The following is an 18,237-nucleotide window of genomic DNA, read 5'->3' as shown; positions in this document are numbered from 1 at the left end:
TAGTAACAAGTTCTTTGTTAATTTGATTAACCATGTGATAGGTACTGGGATCAAAGAGAAGAGTGATAATGAAATTTTCTATCTGAATATTTAAATTTCACAAAACTGTTTCTGGCTTGTGTCACATACAAACTAGTTTCACATTTTAATTAATTTTCTCTGTAGCACATCTCTAAGTTGTTAAGTTTAGTAAACATCCTAGTTTTCTGAAAAATAATCGATCTTGTGATTTACTATGCATTAACCTGTGACTTGTGCATAAATAACATACCTAAAGAATAGGGAGTAAGCAGAAAAATATTTGCAATGAGATGAATTAGCTGAGGCTCAGGATAATACCTAATACCCACTGGCTTCAGTTAGCCTCTATTGTAATGCCTTCATCAGTAAGAACCACTGGCAGCAAGGAAAAATCAAGTTCCAAACGCTCTGAGACATGTGACCTAGTATGATTCTTAGAACTTCAAAACAAAATAGGGAATGTCATCTTGCAACATCTTCTCAGGAATCCAGGGCAGAGCATAACTTCCTACTTGCATTTTGTAGATACACCATGTTTACTTTGCATTCTAGATATGATGTAGGCTCACAAAGCCATTCTATTTTGAAGTCGGGTAATTTTAAAAAGTTATTCTAAGTAGAGAAATTATTCTTACTTGTGGTGTTGTTAGGGTTGTAGTGCTACTCATTGTGTCTTCCATTTGTTGTGTTTGAACATCCAGTGTTTCAAACTGGTGTTCAAATTTGTCCATGAGGGCAGAAATCTGTAAAAAGAAATATGGCCATAAGAAAAACTTACACTGAAAAGATGCTATCTGACATCAAATACGTATATATATTTTACCTTTTCAAGGTTCATACTCCTCAATGTAGCATCCATAGACTTAACTACACCTGCCATAGACTTGGTTACCTATTGGGAGTATAAAAAAAACAAAAACAAAAACGTTTGAGCGTACTGTAAGTAATCTCAAAATGTATGTAGTCTCTTAAATACATTAATTACAGACCAAGTTATGAAATTTGTCTACCCTTTCCTTAACAGTAAAAACACAGTATGTATTTCTGGTCTAGGCACTGACCATCTTTTCACTGGAAGACAAGTAATAGACCATAGTTTAAAAGCTACTGACAAAATCGTTTTCCTCACCAAGCACTCTGACTATGTCTCTCTTGCCCATGAAGGCCTTTACCAGCATCATGTACCACCTTGCAATGGATTTACATTTCTGACAACTCCTAATACTCTCATTAAACTTAAATCAAGAGTTCCTACTGTTTACAGGTATCAAGCCTTACCTTGCCCATTGTTACTGCAGTTTGAACTCTGGCTGCCACAGCATCAACCCTAGCACTCATTCTCAAAAAGTTAATTGCTTGATTCTTCTGGCGGATTGCATTTTCAGCATGTATTCTTGCAACTTCTGTATTGCCTTTCTGAATGGCCTGTTTTAAGCAGAGCAAAAGTAAGTAATGGTGAAGACAAAGAGCAAAAGTAAATATTGGTAAAGAAAGGAAGCAAAAGTACAGATATTTTAAAAAGAGAAAACAACCCCAAATTAACTTATTTTTAATAATATTTAAGAGCTTTTACAATTAGTTTTTAAGGAAACAAATGGAGAATTTATAGTTCTTTTTTAAAAATTTTTATTGGGGTGACAATGGTTAGAAAAGTTATATAGGTTTTAGGTGTACAATTCTGCAATACATCATCTATACATCACCTATACACTGTGTGTTCTTTAATTTTTAAATTATGATTAGAAAATATGTGCTCGTTAATATTTTAAGAAATTGGAATATGAAGTTTAAAACATTTCCCATAATCACATTACTGAGCCATTATCACTGCTAATATTTTAGTGAGTGTATAGTATTCCAAGTACAAAAACCTATTTATTCCAATATAAATTTATTTCAAAAGTAAATTCATAAAGCATACTGTTTTCTCATCTAATATTTAAAAAGGCATCTTTTAAAATCAAATATATAACTACATCATCATTTCTAAAGCCTGTGTAGTATGAATGTGCCATTAACCAGGGCTTTCTCATGTGTGGTACAACTACCACTGATAGTACATGAAATGATATTAGATGTTATACAGACATAAGTATCTTCATTTTAATTATGCATTTATTTAAATGTGTATTTCAAATGGATGTAACCAACATAAATTCATGCTTTTCCTACTATAAGAGCTTTGGGCAGGGCTAAAGTTAAAAGTCAATTTAAAGGAAAATGTCAAATAGTTCAGATGGTCCTCCATAAAAGCAAAGTCGAGAAGGTACAGAAGTGACTGAAATTTGAGAACATGAATTGATTAAGATCCCTGACTGCTGGGTAGTTAGTCTGTTTCCAATTCTTCAATAATACAAGCAGCAATGTGATAAATACGCGTACACTAGGATATGCAACCTCACACACTTCTCAAGTTTTTTTTTCCCCTAGTTAACATCCATAGCCATACACAGTTACAATTTTTTTGTGATGAGCATTTTTAAGATCTACTCTCTTAGAAACTTTCAAATATACAATATTGTATTATTAACTGTAGTCATCATACTATACATTACATCCCCAGGACTTATTTTATAACCAGAAGTTTGTACCTTTTGACCAACCACCTTCACCCACTTCACTCAAACCACCCCCCAGCCCTCAACAACCACCAGTCTGTTCTCTCCATCTGAGTTTCTTATTTTTTCAAAGGTACCACATAAGTGAAATCATATGGTATTTGCCTTTCTCTGTCTGACTTATTTCACTTAGCATAATGCCCGCAAAGACTATCATGTTTCAAATGGCAGGATTTCCTTCCTTTTTCATGGCTTTTTTATTGTTTATTTTGCTTTGTATCCTTTCAGTGTAATACATCATAGCCATGAGTACAACTATATTCTGAGTACTGTGAATCCTCCTAGCAAATATACAGTCCACAAATCACAATATGCATTCATGTTATATACTGTTTAGGTATAAAATTTTAGAGACTACAGAAACTAAAATGAGCCAAAATGTTAAATATTATTCTTCCATGTAGGCTTTATACTTCTCAGTATAAAGTATAAAGAGTGGTTTTGGCTACAAACCAAAGAATAGTCTTTAGATGTAGGTAACGGAACAGTTATATTCTGTATGTGAACCACACTTGAACACATAAATAGTAATAAACAAAAAGAGAGCCATTATTAACTACGTCAGATAATAAAATTTAAATAGATATTTTATTTAGAATGCCAAAGCCAGTAATCTTTCTTCAATATAAAATAAACTGAAACAATTAATCACTCTTCAATGATTAACTGTGCTTATCTAGTGAGTCTTAAAAAAGGTAAAAATATTTAAAACGCTTACCTTTTTAATCTTGGCCTTTTCAGCCTTTTCTTCTTTATCACATTTCTTGGCATTCCTATTAAGTTCTTTTGCTGCAAACTTCAAGTTAAATAGGTGTTCTGTAAATATATGTTAAGGCTATTCATTTCCCAACCTAACTGCAAACCAGAAATTAAATTTATAAAAACTATCAGATAAAATTATGCTATTTAAACCAACTCTTCACAAATAATTTGAGAAAGCAGAACAATTTTTATCCTTTCCACATTTGTTTTCCATTTAAAACTTCATTAAGTTAACAGCAAGAAAGATATTTATTAATTATGAAGGGAAAGTAGCAACTCTATAGTAGAGAAACCTGACAGACACAACTTTCCCTAGGATAACATCACCAGTAGTAAGACATTTCAACATCATTTACCTTCCAAAATGATGAACTGAGAAGGGTCCAGAATCACTCCTACAGTGGTATTGCCAAAAAAAACAAAAAACAAACATAACCTCAATCTACTCAAGAGAAAACATCAGACAATCCTGAACTAAGACACATCCACGGATATAAGTGACCAGTGTACTCTTCAAGTTTCGAGTTCATGAAAAGCAAAGAAAGACAGAGGAACTGGTATAGAATGGCAAAGACTAAGGAGACAAGCAAACTAAATGCAATATGGGATCCTGGAACAGAAAAGGGACATTAGCGGAACAACTGGTGAAATCCAAGTAAGGACTGTAGTTTAATTAATAATATTGTAGTGATGTTGATTTTCTATTCTTGATAATTATACTATAGTTTTGTACGATGTTAACATTAGGCGAAGCTTGGTGAAGGGTATAAAATAACTGCTATTTTTGCTATTTTCTTTAAGTCTATAACTATTTTAAGATTAAACATTTTAAATTAAAAATAGTAATAATGGGAAGAAAAGTGTTCTATTCAATAGTACTCCAATTAGTGATCCATAAATCTTTCATTTTCACGATACAAACAAAAACAAATGTGAAGTATTTGCACATGAATATGACAAAAGCAGTGTGGATTATTTAAAAATCAACTGTTTAGTGTCATGATTAAATGACTAGTTAAGTAATCTATGTGTTTCAAGCCTTTTAGAAAATGGTAAAATCTACTTTCTTTTTAACCCTGATTCTGTATTTCTTCAGAATATCTATGAAAAAGGTTATTTTCTTTTTGAAAGGTACACATACAGTGTATAAAGAGTTGACTTTAGGATGCATTATATCACTATCAAAAACAAGAATTATTTGATGGTTTTATTTACCAAAGCTAAATCATAAATTAAGCTACCTTGTTCATCTATCAATTGCTCCATGGTTCCAATTTAACACCTTGTTTATGAATAATAAGAAGGATGACTTTGCTACCATGAGTATTTTTCATCAATGATAGATATACCTAGAATTGTTACGAAAATAAGTATATGTGCGTGAATTTCTGGGTACTTTTAATGTAAAATACACTTTACATTTATAAGTAAGATTTATCATTTTCAGCTAGATGAGAAAGTTATAGTTTCTTAAGATTACAAATCGGGTTTCTCAACCTAAGCACTACTGACATCTTGGGCCAGACGATACTTTGTTGGAGTACTGTCCTGTGAATTCTGGGAAGTTTATTAGCATCCCAGTCTACTAGTCAATGGATGACACTAGCATCCTCCCCCCTAACTGGAACAAAAATGTCTTCAGACATTGTCAAAGGTCACCTGAGTGGGGCGTCAAAATCCAACCGGACTGAGAATCCGAATCACTAACATAGATGGAAATAAAGACAGAAAAAGGAATAAATTTTTCATTTCCCAAATCATCTCCCAAACAGAATCACACTCTCTGTAGAAAAAGTTACTATAGCTAAAACCTCAATTAAATAGCCAATTATTTTAGATGAATTCCCATAATTAATATTATTTGTTGCTTTTAAAAAATAATTTCAGCTTCCCTTAAACCTGAAATTTACTATAAAATGCAAGTACTGAGGATTGACAGCTGAATTATTTAATATTAATAGTTAATATTGATCATGGTATAAAATATTGGCCAAAAAATAATGGATCCATTATAGAAGTCCATTTAAGAACACAAAGCTTTTTCCCCCTTCATTCTAAGACATGAACCATTTCCATAAATGTGGAAGCCTAGAGATTTAGAAAAACACCTGGAAATTCTGCATAAAATACAACAAATGTCTTTTTGAATACAGAGCTTAGCTTGCAAAAAAGGAAGGGAAATTCTCAGGGTACAGAATCAAAGAGGAAGAAGCAAATATCAGCAGTAGGTAAGCACTGAAGCTCCTGAAGACAAAGCCCCCTACTGGGCCCACAGAGATGAGGTGCTGAACTGTCTGAACAAAGCTAGAATGAACCCCTAAAGGTCAACATTAGCATAAGGGTGGGATAGAAAATAGTCTTCTGAGCTGGCAAAGGAAATGACTGTGTTAACTGTCATTATGGGCCCTGGTTCATAGCTGGGGGAAAAACAAAGGAGATAAAAGAAAATTAGATAAAGCTGAAGAGAAAATCAGCAAACTGAATATAGATCTGAATTGAAATTAGAGTGAAAAATTAAGGTTAATATGAAAGAAAATACAATAAATGGTCTAATATTAGGTATCCCATGAAGACATAATAAAGAGAATGTGTGAAAGGTTATATTCAAAGAGATGATGCCTGAGAGTCTTCCATAACTGATGAGAGGAATAAAATCTTTAGATTCAGGAAATCTCTCAAAAAAATCCCAAGCAGGATGAATAAAAATACATTCACACTAAAAAAATAAATAAAATAAATAAATACATAAATCCACACTTGGATACACCATAGTAAACCTTGAAACACCAGACAAAAATTACTTTTAAAGAGCCATAGTGAAAATTCAGATCACTTACAAAAATCAAACTTAGCAGAATTTTCAAACAAAATGCTAAAGTAACTTCCAAAGAATGTACAGTGGATTTGTATTATTCATAGTAGTTATATTTCATGAAGTCATTGCAAACAGTGCAAGCAAGTATGAATTCAATGCTCCTAGGGGAAATACTTGGTTAGATTCTTGCGAGCCTCTAGACACTATCAATATATAATCTTGTTTCATGTGTATTTCTGTTTTTACACACCTTATTTAATATATATTGTTGATTCATTAACATTGAAGTCACAGCCAACAGCAGTATAACTCATGCCTGAAAGAACCTTATCTAACACACATATTCTCCAAAAGGCATATCACAGCCTTGCACTTAGGAACATTATGCAGTACTTCAAAACAATACTCGGGGATCAGTGAAATCAACAGAAAGCACAAAAAATGTGGCACTAAACAGAAAGCAAGAGAGACACTGCTTATAGCAGGAGAGCTGAAGTAAGAAGGCAGACCCTTGCACCGCTCAACCTCAAATGCGGACCTGCGCCTCCAGCCACTCAAATTTGTCACTGCCTGAGCATGTCCACAAATGACCCTGAACGCACAGGAAGAACTGACTTTCAGGTTACAAATAGATTTTAGCAACCGGGCAAATTTTCAAATACAAAACCCACGGATAATGATGACTGAATAATGATGACCAACTGTACTTCACAAGAAAGAAAGTTAGGTCTGACATAATGAAAGGCTTAGTGAGCATAGAGACTGGTAAACATAGGCAAATCCAAAGAAACACTGACTATAAAATAATCTCAATGTCTAATTTGGGAAATAAAAAAAGGCAGAACAAACATAATCAGACAATGAAAACATATAAGACAGAGGATGGGGTGATTAAAGTTAAATGTTTAAAAATCATTGTATTATTTGGGAGAAAGTTTCTGATTATTTAGATATTAGATTAACTATGCATGTTAAAATGTGAAGGGCACTGCTAAGGAAATAGCATTAACTTCCAAAATAGTAGTGGGGAAATGGGGTGAACTACTTAATCATTCCACAAGAACAGGATAAGCAAAAATAAAATAAAAGGATAAAATTAACCCCAAAATACCATGTTGGATTAAAAAATAATGAAACAAATTACAGCTGTGCCCTTTAAATAGAACTTTAAAACACCAAGGTGAGATGTAAAAAGACAGAAAAAGTTAGACAAATATTAATACTAACCTAAAAAACAAACAAACCAGGAGTAGCTTTATTAGTATCAATCAAAACAAACTATGTAAAGCAGTATTAGGAATTTTTAAAAAGTAGGGGTCACTATTGCTGATAAAAAAGGGGCCACATACTAAACCTGACAAGCTCAGGGCAGGCCTGCATTGGAGGCCCTATAAACTTAAAGATCAAAATTAACCACATAGGATGGTCTGAACATAAAAATTCCTAATTAAAAGAGGGTCAGGACAGGAACTCATATCCAAGGCCTGTAGTTTCCTTGGCAAAGATGGATCTTTACCTTAAGTAAGCCTGTCTATTGTCTTTTTTGCATCTAACATACCTTGCGATGTCAAAGTAATCCCTTTTTTCCAAACCCCTCAGGGCATAGAAAACAGAACCCCTCATTGTCATCTTCTTCCGGGAACACCATCTCTAGGTACTGTAAATGTTAATTATTAACTATCCTGTACCCAACAATGTAAAATAGCTATGCAACTCTCCATTTTACTTTTTATCCAATCCCAGAGATTTCCTCCACTTTGTTTTCTCCTACCCCATCAATCTACCACAAATGGATTTCACGTAACCCTTCTTACATCTCCTCCTTTGATTCTAACGTATAAAATAAGCTGCAAAACTGATATTCTCCAGAGCAGTTTCTTCATCTGGAGATTTACTTTCCAGGCAATTGTCAGTTTGGCTCAAATAAACTCATTAAAATTCTCAAGACGTCATCAAAATGGCAGCGTGAGGTGAACCTCTATACAGTTCCCCTGGAATTTACAAGTAATTGAACAACAATAACTCAACAAAGGACTCCTTGCACAGCAGACAGGCAAGACGAAGAAGCCCACTACTGAATTCACCTAAAGGTGGGAGAATCGTGTGAGCGGGGGAGGAGGGAAGGAAAAACTGCGGAGACAGAGCCACGCAGGCACAGGTCGCAGACCTAGCTCAGTGCTCCGAGCTCGCTGCATCCTGGAACTACTGCAGCTACGGGAGAGGGAAGAACTCGGACTGCTAGGGCTCCGCTTATGGCCCAAAGGGCTGAGGGGGCAGCATATAACACAGCTGAACCCAATGCTCACAGCAGCGACCTTGGAGAAAAGACTGAGGGAAGAAGGCTGAAAACGGTAGTTTAAGCACTCACTGCCAAGCAGAGAACAGAGCCGTAGGCACTGAGACTAGCCGCCCCCTCCCTACCCTCCAAGAGCTCACCCCGCCCCCACCTGCCCGGTGCTAGAAGCAGAGCAGTAGCAGTTTCAGATCAAAATAACAGAATATTTGCTGTTATGAGAACAGTGGACCACAGACACAGATTCGCAATCCAACTAGTTCTGGCAAAGGGGAGGGAGCTGTGGAAGCGGGATGGCTGTGGTGGTGGGCGCCTCCATTGCTCTGGGCCACCTCTCACAACTCACCCCGCCCCTGGCCCCACCTATCTGGGTGGATCCCTGCAAGAGTAAACAGAACTGTTGAAACATAGGGGCTCTGAACCTGGTGCAGAAAGAGCTTTGGAACTTCAGAAGTTCTCTGCATCCCCACAGGGAGGTGGAACCCTATGACCCAGGCGAACTGTTAACAGAGGAGAAGCCCGTTTCCCAGGGAATCCCCCATTGTGTGATAAGCTAGAATAGTGCAGAGAAAACATAGCATTATTGTGTGAGAGAGAAAAAAAAGGCTGCAGTCGGAGAGAAAATGAAACATTCTACCAACAACTACTGGAAAACAAAAGAAAGACCTCTTCCAATCAACCTGTTGCAGAAGCCACTCCTGTAGATGTTTAAGAAGAGAAATAATAAATCAATATTGCCATGAATAACCAAGGCCACAAGACAGCTCAGAAACAATGTGAAAAGTCTCCAGAAAAGGAACTTAAAGATATGGAAATATGTGACTTAAATGATAGAGAATTCAAGATTGCAGTTCTGAAAAAAACTCAACGAGATGCAAGAAAACACAGAAAAGCAATTTATTGAATTCAGAAATGCAATCAAAGAACAACATGAGCATTTTACGATAGAGATTGAAATTTTAAAAAAACAACCAAATGGAATTTCTGGAGATTAAGAATTCAATAGAAGAAATTAAGAATGAAATAAACAGCTTAGGTAGTAGAGTTAACCAGACGGAGGAAAGAATCAGTGACATCGAAGATAGAAACCTGGAAATTACACAGATGGAAGAAGAAAAAGACTTGAGACTTAAAAGAAATGAAAGAACTCTACAAGAAATTTCTGACTCTATCAGAAAGAGCAATATAATAATAATGGGCATACCAGAAAGAGAAGAGAGAGAGAAGGGAACAGAAAATATATTGAAAAAACTTTTCGATGAGAACTTCCCAAACTTGTGGAAAGAACTGCATCCTCGAATCCAAGAAGCAAATAGAACACCTTATTACCTCAATCGCAACAGACCTTCTCCAAGGAACATTTTATCGAAAATGGCTAAAATCAAAGACAAACAAAGAATCCTCAATGCAGCCAGGGAAAATAAGACAGTAACCCACAAAGAAAAGCCCATTAGATTATCATCAGATTTTTCAGCAGAAACTCTGCAAGACACAAGGGAGTGGAACCAAATATTCAAACTATTGAAAGACAGAAATTATGAGCGAAGAATAATATATCCAGCAAAGATATCCTTTATGTATGAAGGAGGAATAAAGACCTTTGCAGACATACAGAAGCTGAGGGAATTTTCAAAAACACGACCTGCACTACAAGTAATACTAAAGGAGGTATTCGACCACCATCAACAGGGACAATTTGGGGCAACATAAAAAGGGGGAGAGTAAATACCTGAACCGGAATACGGGAATGGCAAAAGTAAGCCTGCTGAAGAAAATGGAATAATCTAAATATCAAACTGTCTTTTACATAAACTTAAGGGTAACCACTCAAAAAAAAAAAATCCACAACTGAAATACATACTGTAATAAAAGAAGAAACAGAAGGAAACATCATAGAATACCACCACACAGAAATAACAGACATGAACAAAAAGGCAAAGAAACAATGGAGACACAGCCTTACCAGAAAACTAAAGATAGAATGACAGAAAATCCTCACATACCAATAATCACCCTAAATGTAAATGGAATGAACTCACCAATAAAAAGGCACTGAGTAGCAGACTGGATCAGAAAACTAAACCCAACCATATGCTGTCTCCAAGAGACACATCTCAGCTATAAGAACAAGCGCAGACTCAAAGTGAAAGGGTAGAAATTGACACCCTAAGCAAATGGTACCCAGAGTAAATCAGGTATAGGCATAATGATATCAGATGAAACAACCTGCAGGGTGAAAAAGATAACAAGAGACAAAGATGGACATTTCATAATGGTAAAGGGGACTATACAACAAGGAGACATAACAGTGATCAATATTTATGCCCCCAATCAGGGAGCACCAACATACACCAAGCAACTACTAACAGAACTAAAGGGAGAAATTGACCAAAGTGCAATTATACGAGGGGACTTAAATACATAATTGACAACTATGGACAGATCATCCAAACAAAAAATAACTAACGGAATAGAAGCCATAATGACACATTAGGTGAAATGGACATAACTGACATATACAGAACACTTCATCCTAAAACATCATACTATACATTCTTTTCTAGTGTACATGGAACATTCTCAAGGAAAGATCATATATTGGGACATAAAATCAGCCTCAGCAAATTTAAGAAAACTGAAATCATACCAAGCATATTCTCTGATCACAAGGCTTTGAAATTGGATATCAACTGCAAAAAGAAAGCAGGAAAAAACAGAAATACATGGAGATTAAACAACATATTTTTTTAAGAATGATTGGGTCAAAGAAGAAAATAGAGGAGAGATCAAAAGATACATAGAAACAAATGACAATGAAAATACATCCTACCAAAATTTTTGGGATGCAGCAAAAGCAGTTTTAAGAGGGAAATTTATATCATTACAGGCCTATCTCAAGAAACAAGAAAAATCCCAAATAAATAATCTCATGTTACACCTTGAAGAATTAGAAAAAGAAGAACAAGTGAAACCCAAGGTCAGCAGAAGAAAGGAAACAAAAATCAAAGCAGAACGAAATGAAATAGAGAACAAAAAGACAATAGAAAAAATTAATGTGACAAAGAGCTGGTTCTTTGAAAAGATTTAAAAAAAAAATTAACAAACCCTTGGCTAGACTCACTAAGATAAAAAGAGAGAAGACACTAATTAACAAAATTAGAAATGAATAGGGGAAGTTATCACGGATACCACAGAAATACAATGGATCATCCAAGAATACTATGAAGGACCATATGCCACCAAATTCAATAACCTAGAAGAAATGGACAAGTTGTTAGAAACATATAGCCTTCCAAGCCTGAACCATGAAGAACTGGAAAATCTAAACAGACCTATCACCAGTAACGAAATTGAATCAGTCATCCCAAACCTTCCCAAAAGCAAAAGTCCTGGACCAGATGGCTTCACCAGTGAATTCTACCAAACCTTCAAAGAGGATCTAATACCAATCCTACTCAAACTCTTCCAAACTTCTTCAAACTGCGAAGAAGAGACAGTACTCCCTAACTCATTTTATGAGGTCAACATTACCCTCATACCAAAACCTGGTAAAGACAACACAAAAAAAGAAAACTACAGACCAATATCTCTGATAAGTACCGATGCAAAAATCGTAAACAAAATTCTAGCAAATCGAATACAACAATGCATTAAAAATATTGTTTAGCACGACCAAGTGGGGTTTATCCCCGGGGCACAGGATGGTTCAATATCTGCAAATGCATCAATGTGATACATCACATAAACAAAATAAAGGACAAAAATCATGATTATCTCAATTGATGCCAAAAAAGCATTTGACAAGATACAACATCCATTTATGATTAAAACACTTAATAAAATAGGTATAAAAGGAAAATACCTTAACATAATAAAGGCCATCTATGACAAGCCCTCAGCTAATCTCATAATTAATGGTGAAAAACTGAAGCCCTTTGCTCTGCGTTCAGGAACACTACAGGACTGTCCCCTATCACCTCTGCTTTTCAACATAGTGTTGGAAGTCCTTTCCAGAGCAATCAGTCAAGAGAAAGAAATAAAAGGCATCCAAATTGGGAATGAAAAGGTTAAATTGTCACTCTTTGCAGGTGACATGATGCTATATATAGAAAACCCTAAAGACTCCACCAAAAAGCTATTAGAAACAATCAATGAATACAGTAAAGTTGCTGGCTACAAAATCAACGTACAAAAGTCCATTGCATTCCTATATACTAACAATAAAATCTCACAAAAAGCAAAAAAAAAAAAAAGAAAAATTCTTTTTTCAATTGCAGCAAAAAGAATAAAATACCTAGGAATAAACTTAACCAAGGGTGTGAAAGATCTATATGCTAAGAACATTAAGACAGTTTTGAAAGAAATTGAAGAAGACAGAAAGAAATGGAAAGACATTCCATGCTCATGGATTGGAAGAATCAACATAGTTAAAATGGCCATATTTCCCAAAGCAATATACAGATTTAATGCAATCCCCATCAAAATCCCAATGGCATTTTTTAAAGAAATAGAACAAAAAAATCATCAGATTTGGTTGGAACCACAAAAGACCCCGAATAGCCAAAGCAATTTTAAAAGACCAATTCTGGAGGTAATGCACTCCCTGACTTTAGCTTGTATTACAGGGCTACAATAATCAAAACAGCATGGTGTTGGCAGAAAAACAGACCCATAGACCAGTGGAATAGAATTGAGAGCCCAGAAATAAAACCACATAAATATGGACAGATAATTTTTGACAAAGAAGCTAAAAACATACAATGGAGGAAATACAGCCTCTTCAATAAATGGTGCTGGCAAATTCAGTTAAGAATAGAAGTTATAGAAGACCCAACTAAGAAGTTTAATTTAATAAACATATAGAAAACTATAGTCAATCCTGTACCCAATAATTTGAGAATACACAGTTTTCAAGCATATGAGACATATGAAAACCTATCATGCATTAGACATAAAGCAAATCTGAAATAATAGATAACAGATGAACTTGCTGTCTAACCACAACTAAAGATGAATTAATTAATATGGGAATTTTCTTCATATTTTTCTGTAAGAATCTAAAACTGTTCGATATAGAAAGTTTATTAAAACATTTTGGGAATTTAAAAAATACCCTATATCTACATATGGATTAAATAAGAAATTGTAACGAACAATTAAAAAATAGAATTGAGTAACAATGAAATGGGTGGAATGTAGCTTGTGGGATGTAGGACTAAAGCCATGGAATTTTCTAGCCTTAAAAATTCACATTAAAAGGAAGGCAGGCTAAAAATTAACACAATAAGCATTCATCTCACAACATCAGGAAAAGTATAGAATAAACTCAAAGAAGCATATGGGAAAAATCTCAGAGGAAAAAATAGAAACAAAGATTTAACAGGAAAAAATCAAAGGCCAAAGTTGAGTTCTCTGTAAAGACCCACATTAGCATACCTTTGTAGAAACTGATCAAGAAACAAAAAAAGTTATAAACATTGCAGGAATGAAAAAGGAGAAATAAGTGCAGATACAATAAAGATATGTGAATAATAAAATATGAACATAATGCCAATAAATTGAAAGTCTTAAGCAAAATGGACAATCCTAAGACGATATTAAAGAACTAAAAAATGAATTTAAAAAAATTGTTGATTCAATATGTTAAAATATTTTAACATATAAATTAATTAACTAGCAACAGACACAGGCCTACATGGTTTTACTGGTGCATTACATCAATCATTTAAGAAAAAAGCAATTCCTATCTTATACAAACTCTTCCAAAGAATAGAAAAAAGGAATACTTTTCAACATTGATACCCAAATTAGAAAACAACACTATATGTGAACTGACAATTACATACCAAACTCACTTATGAACATAAACGCAAAAATACTAGACAAAATATTAGCAACTGAGCAATGCATTAAAGATACTTCATATTTATGATGTGTTTATCCTAGAAATGCCAACGATGGTTAAACATCAAACAAACAACAAACAAACAAACAAACAAACTATCCACAAATTTTAACTACATTAGGAGACTAAAGGAGAAAACACAGATGACAATCTCGATATTTAAAGAAAAAAACATTAAATAAATCCAACATTCAACAGATTCATCAAACCAACACTCAGATGAATGGTTTGTGACCAAATTCCCAGCAAACTATAAATGGAAAAAAACTTCCTAACCTGAAAAAAAAAAGTGTATCACCATCCTTAATAGAAAATAGTTAGAATTCCTTTAAAGTCAGTAACAAGAAAATCCTGCTATATACTTTTTAAACTAAGCACTGCTACGGAATCCTAGCAAACATGATAAGAAAATAAAAAGAAATAAAAGGTATACAAATTACAGTGGAAATCATTAAAGCATTATTACTTTCAGGTAACATAATATCAACATAGAAATGTGAAAGTACATATATTCTCCAACCCAGCAATCCCATTCCTTGGTATATAACCTAGAAATATTGTCCTCAGTCAACATAGAAAATATGTACAAGAATGATCATAGCAGTATTTGTAATGATAGGAAAAATGGAAACAACCTAAATGTTGTCACTAGGAGAATGGATAAACTGTGGGACTCAGTTCCAGACCACTGCAATAAAACATGTATTGCAATAAAGTGAGTCCTAATCTTTTTCTGGTAGAGGGTCTTGCCTTCAATTTGTAAAAACCACAACATCTGTGAAGCACAATAAAATGAAGTATGCCTTCACTCTGTAAAAACTTATAAACAAGGAAGTTTACAGTGTTAGTAGCTACTTTGTATTCCCATGTTCTTTATATATCATGTAACATGTTTTTCTGTACATCATGATTCCTTGTTTATAAGTCTGATTCTTCAACTAGACTATGGACACCCTGAAATCAGAATGAGTCTCAATCATCCTTATATCATTAGCCTAGTGCAGTGCTTAAGAGAAGTACTCAATAGCTTTAAGTAAATGAATAGCTAGAAAAGTGTTTTTGCAGTGGTACATGATATACTTGGAAAAAAGCATCACTGATGCTGGACAAGAGAAATCAATATCACATTTATGTTTGTAAATAAGTTTTCACTAATACAATGCTGTTTCTATTGTTAGGATTCCACATAAGATTTCATTCAGGAAAAAAAAAAAAAACGGTTCTGCTGCCAAAAGAGTTAGAAAACCAAGGTCAAAGCAGATCTCAGACTTCTTAAATTTCATGGATTGGTATAATTAAAAGAAAGAATATACCAACACAAAAAATGTAGGAAGGAGAGCCTCAGAATAAAGGACAGCTTTTAAAATTGAATACAATTAGCTATGGAAAATGTTTTTTTACATTGTCCCTTTTTTTTTCCACAGCATTCATTTTATTGTAATCTGCTACCAACGTTACATCATAAAGTCAGTCTATCTCCTCCTGAAGACAAAAAGCAATCTCACAGAAAGGAGCAAATAAAAACACTCTACCAAACCAAGTGAATTGGCTAGAAGTAACTTTATTAACCTCCACGCAGCTTAGGAGGGAATGGACACAATAAAATCACATTTGTCAGTAGCTTGTTCAGGGAGTATGAGATTCAAGTACTATATACTTGAAAACTCCATGATTCTTTGTTTAAACAGTTTTTACTGGGTTAATGGAATCACTGACTAAGGTCACTCACACCCATAGACATACTCAGCCTTGATCTATTTATAAAAAAAGCTTTAAAAATAAGGTAATTTGGGGGTAATTTTAGTCCACATTCTTTATCAATGACCTGCTCATTCTCTCCTAAACCTCACTACATAAAAACTGTCTGGAGAAAGTGAATTATTAGAAATACCAGGAACCTTCTTGACAGCCAACTCTCAATTCCAGTAGCAGTGAGGCAAGACTTTGCAGGATCGGAACCTCTTACTTGTCCAGCTTCCCTGCCTACTTTTTTTTCTTATTTTTATTTTTATTTATTTATTTATTTTTTATTAGTTTCAGGTGCATAAGACAAAGTGATACATAGACGTTTATCATTTATATCCCTCACACTGTGTGGAACCCCCCTCCCTCATCCACTATCACTCTGACATCGCACAGAGCCATTATATTTCCACTGTCTCTATTCCTAATGCTGTACTCCGCTTCTTGTAAGTATATACATACACACACACACAAAAAAAAAAATTATAGTTGGCATTCATTATTGTTCAACTTCAGCTTCAGGTGTACAATGAAGTGATCAGGCATTTACATCATCCCTGAGGTGGTCTCCCAAATGGGACAAGTGTCCATTGGATACCCTACAAAATCTTTACAACATTATTGATTACATTCCCCAAATTTTCAAAACCCTGTGGCCATCTTTTGGTTACTGACTGTTTTCTAATCCCCTCACCTTCCCCCTTATCCCCACCCCCCCCCATATAGCAACCCTCAGTTTTTCTTCTATGTCTACACTGTCCCTTTTTATTTTTTCCCATTTTGATTGGATTTTGAAACCTCTTCATAGATGAGCAGTATAACAATTACCAATAAAGCTCTTTAAAAATAGAGTTTTGGACCCAATCTCTGGAATTTCCCTTTGGGTGGATCTGGGATGAGTTTCAGAAATCTGTAGCTTTTAAAAGCTCAACAAGTGATTTTCATGCACATCTAGGTTTAGAAAAAACTGACTTAGAATCCTCTTCCACAGGAAAATTGAAATACTGTAACGTTTCTCTTGCTATCATAAGCAACATAAGAAATCATATATAATTGAAAGCAACAAAGGAACAAGACAAACACAAAGAAACAAAAACTCATAGACACACACAATAGTTCAGTGGTCACCAGAGGGCAAGGGGGGCGGGCCTGATCGTATATGAAGGTAAAGGGGATCAAATATATGGTGATGGAAGCAGAACTCACTCTGGGTGATGAACACACAATGTGATATATAGATGATGTATTACAAAATTGGATACTTGAAACCCACATAACTTTACTAACCATTGTCACCCCAATAAACTTTACTTTAAAAAAAAAAGGAATCATGGATCTCTATTTGATTCTTTTGATATACATATATGAGTACAGACTACAATATCTGACAATGAAGTTCGTGAACTTCATGCACTTACATTGGCAGCACAGTACAAACAGCGTTTACCACTGTGGTTTCATAACCTTGGTATATCAGTGTCTCACAGCTGTGTTCATGTCGACATGTGGCAAAGTCTTGCTGAGTGGCATTCATTATTGTTGTTGCATGTTTTTGTATGTCATCACAAGAATGACTGAGCTTGAATTAGAGCAATGAACATCAAATTTCTTGTTAAAACTGGCAAGAGTGCAAGTGAAATAAGGGATGTGTTAGTACAAGTTTATGGGGATAATGCCATGAAGAAAATGGCAGTATACAAATAGATTAAACGTTTTTTCTGAGGGAAGAGAACATGTCACTGATGAAGAGAGGTCAGGGAAAGGGCAGCCGGTTGGCTCAGCTGGTTAGAGAGCAGGCAGTGCTCATAACACCAACGTCGCTGGTTCGATTCCCACATGGGCCAGTGAGCTGTGCCCTCCACAACTAGACTGAAAATGACGACTTGACTTGGAGCCGATGGGTCCTGAAAAAACACACTGTTCCCCAATAAAAATTTTTAAAAAAAGGTCAAGGCAACCAGTAACAAGCAGAAATTATGAAAACAGTGCAAAAATTTGTCGAACTGCACGACAAAATTGTCAGCTGACTGTGAGTATAGCAGACCATTTAAACATTGATAGAAAAAACAGTTAGCAAAAT

At 34.8% G+C, this 18,237-nt stretch overlaps 1 protein-coding gene across 1 annotated transcript in view; it reads right to left on the bottom strand.

Annotated features, from left to right (window-relative positions):
- LOC308494634 (charged multivesicular body protein 1B2) overlaps window positions 1-18,237 on the bottom strand; it is a 33,810-nt gene that overhangs the window by 8,088 nt on the left and 7,485 nt on the right. The window contains exons 2-5 of the mRNA XM_081042501.1: window positions 3,358-3,455; window positions 1,300-1,446; window positions 845-913; window positions 657-764 (exon numbers count right to left, since the gene is read on the bottom strand). Coding sequence (XP_080898627.1) covers window positions 657-764; window positions 845-913; window positions 1,300-1,446; window positions 3,358-3,455 — 422 coding nt within the window. The remainder of the gene's footprint in view (window positions 1-656; window positions 765-844; window positions 914-1,299; window positions 1,447-3,357; window positions 3,456-18,237) is intronic.

The sequence above is a fragment of the Rhinolophus hipposideros genome (genome assembly GCF_964194185.1).
Source record: "Rhinolophus hipposideros genome assembly, chromosome: X".
NCBI classification, from domain to species: Eukaryota; Metazoa; Chordata; class Mammalia; order Chiroptera; family Rhinolophidae; genus Rhinolophus; species Rhinolophus hipposideros.
The sequence above is the reverse complement of the archived record's forward strand: the minus strand, read 5'-3'. Positions and strand labels throughout refer to the sequence as shown.